Source organism: Festucalex cinctus, chromosome 2 (genome assembly GCF_051991245.1).
Source record: "Festucalex cinctus isolate MCC-2025b chromosome 2, RoL_Fcin_1.0, whole genome shotgun sequence".
NCBI lineage: Eukaryota > Metazoa > Chordata > Actinopteri > Syngnathiformes > Syngnathidae > Festucalex > Festucalex cinctus.
Window position 1 is genome coordinate 27,805,087 of NC_135412.1, and position 19,536 is coordinate 27,824,622.

Sequence of the window (19,536 nt, forward strand, 5' to 3'; positions counted from 1 at the left end):
TACAAGGTAACTTAAGTCAGTGTTTGTGTGTCAAACGCGTTTTGAGAACTACAAAACAAAACAACTCATCATGATTTAACTATTGGTCATTTGTGTAGGGAGTCACATTTATTTTACAACTATTGTACCATCATGTATCTAAAAAAATGAAAGTGTAATTAAATAATTAATTAATAATTAAAAAAAATAAAAATAAAAAATACTAGTAATGAAAATAATATGTTGGAAGAGAAATAAATCTTTCATATATGCGGGCTGAAGTAAAGAACTTACAATTTCACATTAGGGAGGACGATCAGCGTGCTCTGCTTGTGCACGTCGCAACAGCGTCAGTGGGAGGGAGCAGAGGGCTGATGTGGATCAAACCATGTTCTAATCAAATTGGGGGTGTAATGTAGTTTTATTGTTTAATTAAGTATTACTTTTAAACTCTATGGTTTATATACATACTGTGGCGCCGACGGTGAGGTAGCGTGAACACTTTTATTTTGTAAGCCGAATGCTCACTCCTCAACTGGCAAAAATGCAGGCAAGTCATTCTTTTCCAAGTTACATACACTTATGGTGTCACAGAAAAAGCAAATCCCCACAAAACAACAACCTAAAAAACACAATCACAAACCAACGCAACTGAACCAATAACTAACAAAACAATTCACCCAGAACATGCATTTTAAACGCCCTTTCATTCCCCCAGTGCCGCAAAGCATGCTGGGAGCCTTCCAAGCTCCCCAGCGACGCTACAATACTCTATCTATCTATCTATCTATCTATCTATCTATCTATCTATCCATACATACACTCGAAAACTTTGGGGTTGCTATTGTTCACTTTGAGGGTGCTGAAGCATCCCCAGAAATGGGCTAAATACGCGTCTGGTATTCGATTACGCAAATACATTGTTGTACGATGTGTCGATCGATACATAAAATATCAATCAATACTTGTGTTACCAGATGTTTGTGCTTTAAAATGGATTGTCAAGTCAAAATGTCAATACTTTTGCTGCGTCAGTGATTCAAACGCTAATGATAGCTATAATATTATTTTACGATTCATCTCATTTTCTGTGCCTGTTAATAGATTTTAAAATGTAGGTATTGACAAGCTCGTGCAACTGTGGCTTTTATTTGTTAAAATATTTAATAGCAATTTCAATTCGAGTCAGCCAGTATTATAAAATAGCACCTGTCTGACTTCAATACTGGTAAATCAATCTCTCTGATGTCATATATCCTTTATAAATCTGAGTTGATGTATTTGTTTTCATGAAAGATTTACCACACACATTAGGTGTGTGTGTATTGAATCAGTAAGTTGGATCAGAAACTAAATCACTCATTTTAGTGACTCAAAGAAAGGGATCAGATCGGATTTTGTGACAAATTCATGCAGAAATGAAGGCAATTCCCAAGGGTAAACATACTTTTTCTTTCAAGTATATACATAAATACACACATTTATATGCTTATTAAAAAAGTGTACATAACATAGCTGGGCAGCGTTCCAAAGCAATGTATGTAATTACCTTGTGGAATGTTTTTCTGTATTGTGCATGTGAAATGTTCTATCCATGGCGAGTCTTAATTCCATGTTAATAGCTGCACTTTTTCTTAGGTTGTTTATCCTGGTTGGTTGTTATTGTTTAGGGACAAAGTGGGTGGTCAGGGGCGGTTTTGGCTCTATGTAAAGCTAAAGCTACTCGTTTATGGCTCCAACTGCAGTTTCCCGCTCCCCAGGTGGATGCCTTGATTTGTTCACAGTGCATTTCATTATGGGCAGCAACAACACTGTCAGAGGGAGACATTCCTGCAAAAAAACTAATGCTCATCATCTCTCGGAGGGGCTTTATAGACATATAAATAAAACATGCAAGGATGCAATGAAAATCTCATTATAATGTGCTCAGAATGTTTCACAACACAAATATCCCTACAGAATATCTGCTTGGCAATAGAGGAGTGACTTCCAATTTGCCATTTTGTCAACAATAACATCCGCATATGGCCAGGTGTGTTTAACCTTCAAAATAAAAGGACAATTAAAGCTGCAAGTGGCAATAAACAAGCCACTGTGCCCCCTTTTTTCATGGCAAATGCTCCAAATGAACATCAAACTTAAAACAACAAGCTCCGCCTACATTAGGAAAGAAAGCTTGGCGATTTAGTGTCACCCATCTGTCTGGGCTGGCCGCTTCTGATTGGGGCTCTGTCCAGCCAGTTGCTTAGTAGGACAAAGTGCAAGCCATGGAATTCACTTCAAAACAAAATGGTCACCTTCCTATCCAACTGCAGTCATGGCTCCTTCAGACTTTTTTATTGTTAACCTGCGTGTTGGTATGATGGACATGTCCACCCAATTCTGCGTTGAAAACCAAACTGATGTCAGGGGATCATTTTTTGACCCCAAACTTTCCAGGGGCGCCCCTTTGTGAGCTTTGGTTTGCGGGGCATTTTGAGAACCCCTCTAATCAAATATTTTCACCTAGATACACACACTTACCAAAATGGATGTATTCTGGATGCAAAACATTATATAAACTAGTTATAAAACAAAAATAAACTATCAATACCCAACACAATTATAAATATTTACAATATTTCGTGAAACTATTGAAATAAATTATTATTATTTTTTCTGTCAGTGTTACCTGTTTGACATCTATTAAACACGACACAAAAATGAGAGAAGACACTCAGTTCAAGGCTCGCGAAGAGAGAAGAGAGGAACTGACTGATACAATTATCTCCTGCACTCTCTGAAGATTCCTCTCCTCACCCTCTCTATTTTTTTGGTTTCCCACGCCCTTTCCACGCCCCTAGTTACATGGGTGTTCCAATCCTAAAAATGCAAATGCAAGGCATAGTTGGAACACAATGTACTTGCTTGTCTGTGTTGTGCATGTGAGTGGAAGATTGCTGAGTACGTGTGGTCAAGTTTGCAAACATTTTTTTTTTTTTTTTTTTTACAGAAAACTGGCTATCTCAGCAGACTGGCTCTAACCATTCTGCTGCATTAGTTGTGGTTCTTCAGCTTTTTGAGTCATCTTCAAATAGCCAGGCTATGTGAATGTGAGTGGGAACAGACCAAAGCATTCTTCATTGCAAGCAGAAACAATTCTTCATTGCAGCAAATGTATGGTAACTTATTTACAATTATTCCTACATTTTCTGTTTTGTTTTGTTTTTCTTTCACAAAAAATATTAATACTGTGGAGTCCTAGATACTCACGATTTGGCACCCGCAGAATCATCTATTTATTATTATTATAATATATTTTTTCAAATACAAAAAAAAAATACTTTGTCAAATTTAAAAATATTTTTTAATTGTATTGGGAGCATGCATTTTTTTGTGTATATTTTTATGTATATATTTTTACCTCAAATATACATATATATATATATATATATATATATATATATATATATATATATATATATATATATATATATATATATACTTGCACACTTTATTAGTAGTGCTCCGATCGTTTGGCCACCAATCATGATCAGACAATTTATGTGGAAAATTACATGATCGGCTTCTGTCAATCAATACCTTTCATTGCCGATTCTCACAGCTCGTACTTTGCATCCTGCGGACACACTAGATACCAGCCTGTGCGCAGTATGGCATCCCATCCCACTTTACTGAACACTGCATGATGCCTAAACAGTAACAGAATCATAATATAAGAAGCACAGAATAGAAATGGAAGACACTGGTGAGATTCAGTCACATTCGTAGTATTGAAAAATGGTCCCACTTGTCGTTAGCCATAGTGAGGACAAACAGAGCCAAGTTAAAGTCAACATTTGTCTTTAATCAGAGTTTAAGGCAATCCATTACAAAGCATTTCACAAACCACAGCATGACGACAATCATGTCCAAGTCCTGGTTTGGAAATGAATCAGCATGCAAGTCAGACACCTGGAGAGGTACGGCAACCACTCGGGATCAAAAACAGGAGTGTGTGTTGTGGTGAGGAAGCCGGACAGTACAGTAGTGGTTCAGTTGTGTGTGTGATACGCCGACTCCCTCTAGTGGTACCCAAAAGAATCACTAAATTTCATGGTCAAACTGTATGTCATTTTTGTTTTGTTTTTAATCCAGTAAAGTCCAATTATTAAGTACTGTCCAGTTGTATTTAATTTTAAGGTTCAATACATTTGCATTTAATGTTTTCAACCATTTTATATGATTTTGATTGAACTCTTTGCATAGGAAGTGTTTTTTGTTTTTTTGTTTTTTAAATTAAGGTAGTACTTGCTTCTAAAAGTTTAAGAACCACCATCGTACGGATGGGTGCATGTGCGTGTGAAAAGGTGAACAGAGCAGAGATGCCACATGCTCCATCCGGCTACTTATTTCCAAAAAAAAACGAGTCAAGCAATATGGCCGGCACGCTCGTCGACTCAAATGGAGGCCGACTCGCATGCACAAGGTTCTACAATTGCCAAATTGGAATGATTTTTGGCACACGCTATTCCAAATGGGGGCCTTATGTACACAATGACAGCTTGGAAGAAGAAGAGCCCCGATGGCGGACCGACATCTTCAGACACACAATAAAAATATATTCCTTCATCATTTAATAGTTGCATAAGTGTCAAAACGCTCGTTACATTCTCTATGGCAACACAAACAACATTAGTTGCACGTTTGAGCTGGTAGTGGATAAATAACAAAACATTTTCATTGCAAGACAAATGATGTGAATCTGGATTCCTTCATAAATTGCTCATAAAACGTCCTCTGCTCTTCATTTGCGTCACGCAGTTTAAATATCGTGCAAACAATTATGTCTCCATGCTTTTATGATGCACAATTAGAAATGCTCACATTGCAGATTGGAATAAAAATATGTGACCGCTGAGGGCTCTGACTTCGGTCTAACCACAGGCTGATGAACATCAAAGCTTTTCGAGATACGTTTGAATCCCTTTCCGACTTAATGCAACATGACAATTCTTAATGGTTCATCTTCTGAGAGCGCTTTTGTGCCAGGCATGGTTCACGTCGGGTAATGCCTCTTGAGAATACAAAACTAAAAACTGAGACGTGTCTTAACTATGACAGACAGTGCAACTTTAACCAACACTTCCAATCTCATCACATTGATTGCATTCCAGGTTGGCTGACTCCAATTAGCTCTTGTAAAAGTTCAGTGTTCCCTCGTTTATCACGAGTTCATCTTTCACGGCCTCGCTGTTTAATGGATTTTTTTTTTTTTTTTTTTTTTTACAGCGTGTGTTTTTGTTTTTTATTTTATTTTATTTTGACAGTGTGCTTTTTGGTTTGTTTATATTTTTTGGTCTTTGTGCGACCGTATCTCTCAAACCCTACGTCCAACCGGGGACATACGGGCATCCACAGATTTGTCTCGACGAGACCTTACTAACGGTGTCCCATTGCTCCATGACATTGCATCACGAAAATAGAAAATATAGAATATATACTCTCATGTATACCAAGTTAAAAAAAAACCCATACTTTTAATGGGAAAAAAACGAAAAAAAACAAAAACAAATGAATGAAAAAGCATTCATAATAAATTAGAAATCATACCAAAACGAAAAAACATTTAATAAATGAAAAAATATATATACTGTGCTGTAAACTGTAATAAGTAAAAAAAAAAAAAAAAACGTACTTTTAATGGGAAAAAATGAATGTAAATGAAAAACGTTGAATGAAAAAGCATGTATAATAAAGTAACGAAAAAACATGATAAATGAAAAAAATATATATAATTCATTAAAAAATCAACACGGATTTCCATAATCTCGGGTAGTTTTTGGAACGTAACACCCGCAATAAACGAGGGAACACTGTACATTATTAGAAGTTATTGATAATTGATTGATAAGTGAATCACGGAATTCTCATCAATTCTCATCCCAAATCTACCGTCACAGTCATATATTCTTTATCCTCGGGGTAGAACGGCTACTATTAGTGCCATCATGATGAGCTGGAGAGGAGTTGAGGCCTGTCTGTCTTATAGTGCCCCCAGGTGGCCAAAGTGGGTTGCAGCATTGACTTGAGGCAATGTGAAAAATCCTTGGGGTTCACATACTTGTCCCACCCTGCATGAGGGATGGGGATCACTTCCTAGGAATTGTTTTTTTGCTAGCATAACAATTATTGATACACTTATAGGTTTGTCTTAATTGTATTATTTCATTCCCTTATGCAATGAGAAATGATGAGAATGGTTCAGAAATCTGGCAGATTATTGAACCGGAATCTGTGAATTCAATTCAATTCACCTTCTAACCCTGCATTATGATGGTGTGGTCAATAAACAAGAACATACTGACTGTGTGGTATTGTCGTAACTCAGATGGGAGCACACTTATGAGCCATTTATGTAGAAATATTGGTCAAGCCACAAGGTTCACCCTTATTTAACCAAGAATGGAGAATACATTTCATATGGAAAAGAACAGGTTTGTCTTTCAAATGGTTTAATTTGACCCGCAACATAACAGGAGGGTTGAAGTGTAAGCATTCTCATTCATATATATATATTTTATTTAATTGGAATGGCTTTTTGTGGAGGTATTCTGGTATTTTAGTCACAATAACAGTGTGTCCTCTTTTCACAACTGGATAATAACAAACGACCAATTATATCATTTCCATTATCCGATGAATGAACAGAAGTGAAGTGTGGTAGCAGCAGAATGAAATTGTCTCAAAATAGATGACAACAAAATGTTACAACAATGAAACTGTCACATTTCTGTCAATGATCTCGTTATTTAGTCACCAAAAGCAACTTGGTTAACTTTATCAACAGCCAGTTGAATTGTAAACAGGTCTTGACAAGGCGCAGCCAAACTGTTCATTAATATTCATCGCATGAGTGATGAGCAGGAAGTATCAAAAGTCTACAAATGTGACAAATGAGACGTCTTCATTGCTCAACAGTTTGAACCTCAGCCACGCTTTCCACGTAGCACAACAACACGTGAGCTGGCTAAATGAATTTGGATATGTTTCCATATTTTTAGGCACATTTGGATCAAGTGACTGAGAGAGACTGAATAGAATCATGCTGTGAAAGCAAATTTGTGAAAAACAGCGGTACCCCGCTCCCACCAAAGTCGGTGGAAAGTAATGCCACACAGTTTTGAAAAAGACGCCGCCATTGGCTTCACTTGATAGGACTGTCACATGCTAGCTTTTTTTTTTTTTTTTTTTTTTTTGTGGACAAATTTCTTCTGTGACGTTGTGGTGCGGTCGATTCCATCTGTTTGGGAAGTTTGGCAAGGAGTGCTGAGTGTGCGTGTACTGTATGGATGCAGACGGCTATGCTATGCTAGTCCGCAAAAGTTGAACGGAGCCAGCTGATTTCTGTCAGGTTGTTATTGTTGTTGCCAGGTGTGCTTAGTTAGGAGTATTTTGCGTACTGACTGGTGACAAAATGCTCGTTAGTGGCCACTGAGGGAGGGAGGGAGAGAGAGCAAGAGAGCAAGAGAGAGCGAGCGAGCGAGCGAGAGAGAGAGAGAGAGAGAGAGAGAGAGAGAGAGAGAGAGAGAGAGAGAGAGAGAGAGAGAGAGAGAGAGAGAGAGAGAGAGAGAGAGAGAGAGAGAGAGAGAGAGAGAGAGTTGGCTGGTGAATCCATTGACTTGCTGATTGACCCAAGTAGTGGATTGGTCCCTTTTGGCCCATTATTTTTGACACAACTGTTGTAACCTATTGATCAGTTGCTTGGGTTGGTGGGTTAGTCAATTGATTGGGTGATTCAATAATCACTTGATTGGTTGGTCGATCTGGTGGGTTACTCAATTAACTGGTTGGTTTGGTAGATTGGTCAATTGTTTGGCCAATGTATTGGTTGGTTATTTAGTGAGTTGACTGATTGGTTGGTTAGTGATTGGTTTGTTAGTTAATTGCTAAGTAAATTGCTTGGTTGATTATTTAGTCAATCGATTGGTTGGTTAGTAAGTTGATTAGTCAAGTTGATTGTGATGGTAGATTGATCAATTGGTTAGTTGATTAATTTATTGATAGGTTATTATGAAGTCAATTGCTTAGTTGGTTGCGCAATTGACTGGCTGGTTAGTTAATTGATAAGTAAATAGCTTGGATGGTTATTTAGTCAATCAATTGACCTTTCGCAAACTCCGTCCCCCAAACGAGCATTGACCAATCACACATTTAGCAACCGTTGCTGTGTAAGCATAGTCCGTCACGCTTTACTCAGCTCCTGATGACGTCCATAGTTTGATTGATTTTATTTGATGGTTTACGAGACTGCTAACCACCATAAAACTTTACAGAAGAAGAGTGACAACCATTAACAAGCTCCGGACCTCCAAAATGATGAAGCAGTGTGCCTACGGAGTATGTAAATCGGACTGTGCTAAGGTAAGACTATGCTAACTCTATTGGGCTAACTAGCTAGCTGTAGTGTAGTTTGCTTTCGGGGCAATAACAAAACGATATCAAAGTTATTGTAGTTACTTTTAATGAATAATATATATATTACTAGAATGTCATTGCCATCTAAGTTAAGCTTGTTCAGTCAGTGGTTAATGTTAGTTTAATGTCTTCTGTTAGCTTTTGCATTTGTCTAAATGTTGCGAGCTAACGTTAACACAAAGCTTCGTCAATTTTGGAAAACTTAGCGTCCTAATAAGTTCCCGAGCTTATCTTGTTTTCATTTTTCATGCAGCATTTTGTGAACGGACACCCGTCTCCGGAGTATCCCAACCTTGTGCTTGCTGTACAAGTGTTGAACCAGACAAGGGAGCAGCTCGAAGGCTGTTAACCTTAACTAAATCCATGGCTAGGGCGACATAAATATTTTTTTATGATGGACAAAGAATAACAATGACTGATCTGATGCTGTCAAAGACAAAAAAAAGAGACTAATGTTTAGCTAGCTATAAACACCGAGGTTTAGCTAACTTGCTGACCTAACAGTAATCCTCATATTTCAACAATACTAGACTAATATAAGTAAGAAAACTTACCCGGCAGTACAAAAGCACGACTGGTCCATAATGCTGTGCTGGTTGCATCTGAAGTATAGGTCATGGGGTTTTCTCAGATTTAGCGTGCGTCCTGTATGTTTCCCCTTCGCTGGCTAATTTAATATTATGACTATAACCCTCCACTGCATATTGTAAACCTTTTTGCCTCGATCTGGAGGATATTGCACTGGTATTGCTCCAAAAGAAATCACTAATACACGCCGGTGTAAGTCTTCCCGTCACGGCTTGTGCTGTCGGAGTCACCAAGCTTGACGGACTAGCAACAGTAACTAAGGGGGGCGGAGCTTATGCGAAAAGTCAATTGGTTGGTTGGGAAGTTGATTAGTCGCTTGTAATGATAGATTGATCAATTGGTTGGTTGGATAGTTGATTACTTCATTGATTGATTGTTAAGTTAATTGATTAGTTGGTTGTGCTATTGACTGGTTGGTTAGTTAATTGCTAAGTTAATTGCTTGGTTAGTTATTTAGTCAATCATTTGGTTTGCTGTGTGTTGATTAGTCAGTTGGTTGTAATGGAAGTTGATCAATTGGTTGGATAGTTGATTAATTAATTGATTGGTTGTTATTAAGTTAATTGATTACGTAGTTGGTTGCGCTATTGACTGGTTGGTTAGTTAATTGCTAAGTTAATTGCTTGGTTGGTTATTTAGTCAATCAATTGGTTGGCTGCGAGTTGATTAGTCAGTTGTTTGTAATGGAAGATTGCTCAATTGGTTGGTTGGATAGTTGATTACTTCATTGATTGGTTATTAAAGGTGCATGACGCAACTTGGAATGTTAAAATAACCATATTTTTTCACCCACACATGCTTTAAAATGTTCATAATGTACAGGAGGCAGGCTAGTGGCTCAATGGCTGTTGCCCCTATTTTCCTGTCGAGTCAAATAATGATGACGGGCACGAAACTTGAGGTCTTTCCTTGAGCTTGACATCAGGCGCGTGCACGCTCTCTCTCTCTCTCTCTCTCTCTCTCTCTCTCTCTCTCTCTCTCTCTCTCTCGCTCCGTGGAAGCGCTGGGAAGGCGGAAGTGTTTGGGTGTGTGTGGACGAGACCGTGTGTAAAGAGACACGGGCCTGTGACAAAATTGTGTGTCAAAATAATAATCAACCAAGACTGCAGTGCGACCCCCCCGTCTCCCGGTGGTTCCTTTTGCTGGCGTCATGCAACGGCCAGGCTGTCCCCGGAGGTGACTCTGACCCTCGAGGGAAAGATGTCCCCTGCATCCCCCGACCACGGTCAGAATACTGCGCAGGAAAGGATAACACCTGTCTCGTGTGACAAAAGGGGCAAAACTGAAGTCGTGGGAGGACGTGCATCAATACTGGAGCAGCGTTAATATTGGAGTAGGTGGAAAACCTTAAAAGGATGAAATGGGACCCACAGCTTGTTTTCTTGCTAAAAAGGTAAAAGCTCATCACGAAAATGTGACAGGTTCTTCTATTGATGATGAACAATGCACAACAAAACTACCACTAGCTAACATCTCGGCACTCTGGACGCATGTGAATCACTGGCTGCCATTCCGTTTTTCGCCAGAGGGGTCGCAAAGCTGCAAAAACTCGGTATTTTACTTAGTTAATTGTTTGGTTGCTTGGTTAGTTGATTAGTCAATTGCTTGACTGGTTGTTGGTTTGGTAAACTGGTAACTTAATCAGTAGGATGATCAACTGATTAGTTGAGTGTTGGTTTGGCAGGTTGTTTAATTGATTGGTAGGTTGTCGGTTAGTTAATCAGTCAATTAATTAGTTTTGGTTTTGTAAAATTGATTGGTTTGTTGGTTGTTGGTTTGATAGGTTGGTCACTTGATTGGTTAGGTGGTTAGTTAATGAATTGGCTGGCTATTTTGTCAATTGGTTGGTTGATTAATTGATTAGTCAATCAATTTGTTGGTTTCCAAATTTCACTGGTTGTTTGAAAGAGTTCCCCTATTTTTCTGGTGGTATGTTCCCTGAGTGTGGTCATGTGTTTTTGTTGTTGTTCATTCACCTGCCTGGCGGCAAATGGCTCGCTAGCGGCCACTTGACCCGTGCGTGATCTGACAAGGTGTGGCATAAACTTCCCCCCTGGACTTTCTGGTTTGACACCTCGTTTAAACGAGTTGTCCTCACCATCCTGAATGTATTGTCCTCAAAAGAATGTCCCTTCTTTTTCAAGACGCAAACAAGCTGCTCTTGTGTTTTGTGTAGGGTTACTTGGTCTCTCCGACGTCGAGGTCTCTGCACTCCTCACTACATCAAATTTGCAGGTCGAACTTTTGTCCTTGGGATTTTGTCCTTATTACAATTTTTGACGATTGCCATGACCTGGAGGCCGGCAAATTTAAAGACACTGCTATGTTAGCTTCTGGCGCTGGCCGAGGTACCACTGTACTCTTCACTATTTGAGGAGCAACGCATGTCATTTGTGTTAAACAGCTGAATGTGACGGAATGATAACAATGATACGTGGAAACGAATTTCCATGCAGATGCGTGATCACAATCATCACATTAAAAACTATACAACAGTAAATGATGTCATTCTTTTTGTATTTTCAAATCCATTTTCACTGTGGGACTGGCGTCAATCTTTCAATGTTGGTTTGGCGTAAAAATGATGGACAATCAAATGTCCGTGCGTGAATGGACCGGAAACCTTTGGACTGTCCATTGCCAGCCTGCACTTCAGGGGTGTGGCTTAGCAAAATAACACTGAAGTAACATTCACATTTGTTTTTGTATGCGCAATACAAAGGTACAAAGAATGGTGAAATCATCCTTTTGGTCTACAGGAATATTTAGCTTATTATGAACATTATAACCTTTGTGCTTTTGCCTCGGGTAGTAATTAGTGCAATGTTTTGATCTTAGAAATATTAGAAACAAGTGAAATAATATTAATATGGCAACAGTTTACAGCAACTTGCACTCAAAAATGCTCCAAAACAATCCATACAATGCAGAATATATTTTTTTCATGACATGCTTTTCTAAATATATATATATTTACAGTCCTTATCAAAATAGAAGTTGCTATTTTGGGGAAATTTGATCAATATTACAATAAGACAAGCCATAAAATATAGGATGGAAACCTACAGGGAAAATATAACTTCAATCCCTACTGTCTAAAAGCCCACCTCAAAAGAAGAAATGCAATACACCAGAATACATCATATTTTTTCTAGACACATCCATTGGAAAAGGTATCACAAACATGATACAAGATGGCACATTCTAATATTATACTTACGCTCCACTTTGCCCTGTTTTCTCGCTATCCGTGACATCATTCTCCACTTGGACAGCAAACAATAAAAAGCTCCGTGTTGAGCTCGTCAAAATCGCAAGCTGCTCCACAAGAAAAGGAGTCTCATCTCTCCTTGCTTTCACTCCTAATTAGCAGGCCGTTCCCCTTGCGAGGAAATGGAGTGAGCGCTTTCACACGGCGTTGCTTTGGGAGCGGTCGCCGGGCGAATATGGCGGCGGCGGGACGGGGTTGGGCTTGATGGCTCTGCTCTTCATGTAAGAGATGAGCTGGTCGGGGATCTCGGCCAGGACGTCCTTGGCCAGCCGGGCCATGCTCAAGACGTGGTTGCCCGTGCGGTCCATGTAGTCCCTGAATGGGACGAACTGGTGGCGGAGAGGAGGGAAAAAATTTAGTAAGGAGAACAACAAATGTTCAATTTAGTGAGAACTGGGAATGCACGGTACAACCACAATGTATTCCACTTGGGGATCCCCCATTCGCTTACTTACAATATTCAAATATGCAGACATCCATTTTCTATAGCCCTCATCCTCATAATGGTTAGTTACTTAAAACCCTATAATGCCAAACATATATTAACTCATTTGCTCCCAAACACGTATAAATACGTTCTATTTAAAATATTACCATGCTCCCAAAGACGTATTTATCTGTTTTTTATGTTGTTTTTTTTTATGCTAGCGCATACAGAATTCTTTGATGCAGCCTCTGAACTGAAGAAAATGCTTGAAGCAATGGTAGTTATTACAAATATGGCCAGCAGGTGGCAACAGAGTATAAGAGATCAACCAGGGCCATGTTGCAACAAGCTCTTTTCCCGACTGTTTTAAACAGATTCGTGAAAATGATGAAAAGTAGCTATATTCTAATACTCATTTTTGCAAAATGGAAACAGATAGAAATATACTTTTTTTCTGATGAAAGATAAGACTAATCTTTCTTTTGGTAAGTTCCATGGTTTTTTATTTTTTTCTTTGTTCTTTTTTTTTAATAGTAACAGAACACAATATGCTGTGGGCTTCGCAAAATCAGTCAAAATCCAGTAAAACAGCTGGGAGTAAAGCAGGTTGTTTCAGTGAAAATGGCTGGGAGTGAATGAGTAAAGAATATTTTTATTTTCCCATTAAAAATCTGATGTATATGATCCGACACATGCATTGCACGGATAATCCATTAGAGGGCAGTGTCACCTAGCTGATGGTTTTTCCAGCGACCTTGCAAGATCGCACCAATTGAGAAAGGAGAGGCACCTATACTTATTAATAATGGGTAATGTTCTTTCTGATTTTTGGAAATATTAATATGTTTGATATGTCTGTTATTATATTTTTGACAGTTATAAATTTATGAATTTAAAGCATTGTGACCGGATGTATCAAATATGACACAAAAGTCACATGTGGAAATTGATTACAAAATAAACACATATAAAGAATCAGAATGTTCTCTCATATATTTCATGATTCAGGCTTTATAGGGTTAAGCCAGGCTGGGTAAACCCTGCACTGTTTGTTTTTTCAGCTAATATTAACCAATCACATACAGGCAACTAAGTCATCACTTTTGAAAACCATAAACATAATGTTGCAAATAAATGACAAATTTTCACCTGTACAATGTCTCTCTCAGCCAATTTTCCACGTGAGGAAATCCGGATATCGTCTCCATCCAACTCCACCATGGCTGCAAAAAAAGAACATCAGCATCAAGTGAGCATCTGTAGCTAATTACATTACTGGGCACATCATTACCAAATGACATCCAAAACAAACATTTGGCTTTTTCAAAGATGATAATGTCGCAGAGATCTTCATTTCATTCTTAATTCATTTACACCGCATCCCACTGCCAGCTGTTTCAATTGTTTCTGTTTCTCTCTCTTCGGCAAACATAATTGGAAAGGTGAGTCAGGCTTGAGCTAGGCCACTGTGACCTAATTATGTGTGCCAATGGGGCCTGATCGAACATGTTAGGCGAGGATGGTGATTGGCTGACTCACCGTCAAACTCAGCTTGCCCGACTCCAACAATGATGATGGACATGGGTAGTTTGGCCGCCTGTGGTGAGTGACAAGAGCAGTCAGTAAAGGTCCTAAATCGCGGGTGCTGAATTGTTTATTCTATCACCGTGGTTCTTAAAACATGGAAGTGATGGAATTGGAACTTGGATATTTTGCTATTATGTTCACGACATTAAACAGGAAGATTGACATACATTGAGGTATTATTATGAATCCCACTGGGGTTCTAGGCAGTCAGTCCTTGCATGTTTTAAGCAGCCAATCGTATCGCAGCGGGGCGTGTCCTGGCGAGAACGTGGGATTCATAAAGTCTTGACTACTTCACTACTCTCTGAGTAGTTTTATGCAAAGGACAAAGAGTATATGAGTGTGAGTACTGTTATATGGTCTGTCGAGACGATTTGGAATCTTGTGATTTAGGCCCTTAGAGTACTACAACATATCCCATCATGCACTCCTGCCACGCCTGTCATCAGCTCCCCAGAGTAGGAACAGTTACAAACAATAATAGACACGCAGAAAGGAGAGAAACATGAATGATAGATGAGATCTTAAAAGTTTCTTGGCTTGGTTTCAGAACACATTATAGTGCAGTTAGTCTGAAGTGTCCGGGGGCCCGAAAGAAAATACATTATTGAGTGATAGGGGCCCTAAAGTGGAGGCTTTACAACCGCCATTAACTGCACATATTTCCGTTATGTGGATTTTAAAACATAAGAGACTCATTTAAGTTCAAACATTGTAAATGTGTCATTTTTTGTAGCAGAGTGCCAGAAATCCTCACTTGAGGAGGCTTGGCAGAATTTTACACTAAAGGGCCACGTTTGATTAAAAATAAAAAAAAGACAGATGTGCGAGCTCATTTGTAGATGAGGTAAAGAAAAAAAGTGTATGTAAAATAATGTACAGTATTATTTACCCTTACCCTTCATTTATTTGTAATTACGTATTTTAAAGGGGGAAATAAAAGAGATTTTTAACATCTGTGGTTATCGGGGTTATTATAGTTTTGGAATTTTCATTTTAGTTTGTTTTTATTCCATTTTGAGCTTTATTATTTTATTTTTTTATTTTTACTTTTATTAGTTTTAAATAGTTTTCAGTGTGGTTCTGTTAGTTTTTTTTAAATTAGTTTTAGTAATTTAATAAATGCTGAGTTTTAGTTTAGTTTTAGTTACTTTCTCTATTAGTTTTAGGTTTTAAAAAATATGTATTACTTGTGCGTAATATTGAAAAAACATGGGAGCAACTTCATCTGAAGGTGCTTTTCTATTGGCTGCTGCTAGATGATGTCACTTCTGTGTGACACATTTTCAAACCTTTATTCTGGTTAATATCAAAATAAATCTACTTAAAATCACATTTAAAATAATCCCCAAAGGCACATGCATTAAACTATTGGCCAAAGACAAAAAAAAAAAAATACATTTTTTTTCCCTATAATTAGAGTTAGTTTTGGAAACATAAAATGTAGTTTCAGTTAGATTTCATTTTTTTTTCTAAGCATTTTCGTTTTTATTTTATTTTGTTAACAACATTGTTTTTTGAATTTTAGTTTTAGTTTTTTCATTAGTTTTAGTTAACTAAAACAACCTTGGTGGTTTTGCAGAAAAAAAAAAATCTTTAAATACTTCTTTGTTGTTACATCATCTTCCAAAAGTCTTTTTTAAAGGTCTTAGAGTCACGAATGATATAATAAATAAAATGAACTAATCGGTGTATAGATTGAAATGAATCTCCAGTATACGCACTTACCTTTGTGGCTGACGTGTTTCTTTCTGCACTGAAGCGTTACAACTGTAACTTTTTTTTTTTTTTTTTTTTTTTTTTTAACAAAACAGCCTTACTCAAAACATATGTCACCTAATAATTTTCCACTCGTCATTGTCTAAAAGCATTGACACTTTCAATCACGAGGCGACATAATGCTGCCCGGCTCTCGCAGAGTGAGGATGAGGCGGAGTTTTATGACACTTCATAGACAGTTAAAGTGTCCAACAGAATTGTTATAGAATTGTTCTCAAGCTTTTTTCAACACATTAAATAGGTTAATAGTGCGGAAAAATAACAGGCAGTGTGGCGAGAGACCTATTGTATTGATTTGTGGAAAAACATGCAATGGACCATATTTGGACATACTGTACAGGACTCTTGCCAATATAAAAACTGAAAGACTCGTATTAATTTTACGTCTGCCGTTTTCAGGACAGAAATATGCTGGCACATACACGGTCATTGCTGTAAACGCCATTTGACGTGAACAGTATTTGTAGCTCTAATCTGTATGGAATCTGTCTGGAAGCCATGCGACAGTTTTTTTTCCTTTTAATTTGGCATGACACTGTTTAAAAGCACATCTTGTTGTTTAAACTTTTATCAATGAGGGAAATATTTGAATTAGGGGCTACAGTAAGACTGCCATTGTGGTCCGAGGAGGTCATATAAATAAATTTCATGAAATACCCGTCTATGCTACACTATGCAGATGGCCTGTGAAACCCATTCAAAAATCCAAATTCTTTTAAATACAGTATTCCCTGGCTTTCCACTGGGTTTCGGTTCCAGAAAAATACCTGCAATAAAAGAAATCTGCGAAGAAGTAACAATATATGTTTTACATTTATTATAAATATTTTAATGCTCTAAGACCCTCACCACACAGTTTATACACTTTTCTAATCGAGGCATTTACACTTTCTCACATTTCTCTCCTTTAAGCGTTCAATAAATGTTCAAACCTTCATATATTTTATAAAATAGGTACATTACTGTAAACATTGCATGCAAAATTCCACAAAAAAAACAAAAAACAAATCCGCAAAAGAGTGAGACCCCAAAAAGTGAACCGTGTTATAGCAAGGGAACACTGTATATGAATGTATGGAAAAAGAATAATTACGTTCATGAAGGAGTAATATCATTTCTAATTTAATTACTTTTTTGGGAATGTAACAAAGAACTATAACATTATTTTTATTTTTTTTATATGATTTGCCCAACACAGGCAACCAAACCATTGTTTGTTTATGTGAGAAATGTGAATGGCAGAAAAGGCTAAAAATGTATGAAAAAACAAAATGTGAAAAATTACAAAAGAAAAAAGAAGAAAAATCCAAACGGCAGACGGAAGGTAGTAGAAAATGAATTTAAAACTATTGGATGCTGCATGTTTTTCCGTCATGGTGCAGCTTTACTTAATTAGCTCTTGGTCCCTCAGTAAGTTGAGACAAACTTAACACATTGTTTCATTTCTCACAATGTTCCAATATTTTGCAGCTCCGGACAGATTTTTTATTATTTTTTTTTTTTGGCGTTAACGGAACAAATGAATTTTGACACCCCTAATTGAAATATTACTTTTGAGTTGAAGTTCCGGTGCACACGATCTTCACAAATTCCATCTGACCTGTAAATGAATGATGGATTGTAGTAGAAAGACATTTTCAGTCATCAAGTAGGTCAGGCTTCCTTCCCGAGGGGGGCTTAGAGTTTGGTGGGGTGCTGCCTGTTAACAATGGCTGGTTAAAGTCCAAGATATTATCCACCCTCCATCTCCTCCATCATTATTGATCCTCAACCGCTTGCGTTCGCAATTATAGCGCTTGGCCCTGGACAGAAGTGCCTTCGAGGAGGCATTTACATACGTAGATAGATAGGATGCTTCAAAAGCGTACAGAGATGAAATATTCAGCCTGTGGCATTTCTGACTCGGCCTATGCTTTTTAGCAGTTGGGAAACCAGGGTGGAGAGATTATGTGCTGGAGGGTTACTTTTGATTTTTAAAACACAACTGGACCATCTCACTCAAATGAAGCTAAATATGACCACTGCACGCGTATATACAATTCAATGTCAGTTGTAATCCGGGACTATTTGAGTTCAAATTCATTTCTGCATGCAAACACGCCCTTAGGGTCCAAAAGAGATCTTATCATCCGCAATGTTAAATTTGGAAAAACATCAAAGATAGAGTGAAACCCTGCAGGCTGCCTTCCTAGATATGTGAATATATTAGTCAGATCTGAATCAATATCTCAGCGCTAAATTAGCATCAGAAATGCCTCGTCATAGGAACACACACACACACACACACACACTCAAAGAGGAAGCAGGAAGTTCCAGGTGAAGCAGCATGACGTTGAGCAGAGCAGCAGACAAGATCTTAAAAGGAAGGTGTGGCTGTTCCAATGGTTTGATTAACAGTCGCAAATTCCCTTTAAACCCAGTCTGCTGGGGGTCTACGGGAGGCCAGCCGCATGCGCCGGGATTGCCCCGCCCCTCACTCCCAATCGCAGGGAAAGTTGACTTTTGTGTGTCCCTTGTATAAATATTATCTTACCTACACAAGCAATTCATTTGATGATCTCGTATTTTTGTATTAGGCTTCAAAGTGAGTAATTGGACATGCTGTCATCAGCTGCCTTTTTAGTCCGTGTTAATGCATCACTGGACGGACGGGAGAGACATCAGTCATTGTCGCAGCACTTCTCATTATTTGAGTGTCACTCAGAGTGTGTACAAGTAAGACTTGTTAGGAATGAATGTTAAATTAGGGACAGAGCAGAGGATGGATCGAACTTTTAAACATAGAACATTTGTCATAAAGTGCTACTGGATAATGAAAAATATGAGTAATGGCCAGTCAGAGTGGATACTGTTTATTTTTGGGGGACAATCGTGACTTTCAAATAACTGATGCCAACACCGCCTACAATAATCACTAGCACTCTAATTGGGCTCCATCTTTTCAAACAAATTCCCTGTAGATAGTGTATATGAATCTATTAAAGTCTGATTGACACGTCAGGCTCCCAAGTGGTCTTGATAAAAGGGAATTTACATGACAAGAAACAGAGGAAACAAGAGGGGTAAGAAAACACGGAACAGAGTCTCCAATCTGCTGCGAGCGGACGGCAAAACCCTGAAAAGTGACGGCAAGCCGCACTTACGTTGACGATGGCCTCCTTGGTTTGAGACATGTCCGAAATGACGCCGTCCGTGATGATGAGCAGCACAAAATATTGCGAGCCGTCCTGCACCGCTGCCGCGTACCTGAGGGAGAGACCACCACCATCAGAACTGCGGAACACTGGAAATCTTTAAAAATGCTTACATAAGCTAAGTTAATTTCGTCAATGAAAACTAAACAAAAATCATTCTGTCAACACACATTTTTCACCGGATTAAAACTGAATTAGACTAAAACCCTCATTAATAAACAATAACTGGGACTAACTCAGTTTGTATTTTCGTC

At 38.2% G+C, this 19,536-nt stretch overlaps 1 protein-coding gene across 5 annotated transcripts in view; it reads right to left on the reverse strand.

The window, feature by feature from the left end:
- Positions 1-7,079: 7,079 nt before the first annotated feature.
- Positions 7,080-19,536, reverse strand: part of cpne5a (copine Va) — a 130,493-nt gene continuing 118,036 nt past the window's right edge. For all 5 annotated transcript variants that reach the window (XM_077514171.1, XM_077514172.1, XM_077514173.1 and 2 more), the window contains 4 exons: positions 19,232-19,334; positions 14,262-14,319; positions 13,872-13,945; positions 7,080-12,624 (listed from right to left, as the gene is read on the reverse strand). In XM_077514171.1, coding sequence (XP_077370297.1) covers positions 12,433-12,624; positions 13,872-13,945; positions 14,262-14,319; positions 19,232-19,334 — 427 coding nt within the window. In that variant the 3' untranslated portion in view covers positions 7,080-12,432. The remainder of the gene's footprint in view (positions 12,625-13,871; positions 13,946-14,261; positions 14,320-19,231; positions 19,335-19,536) is intronic.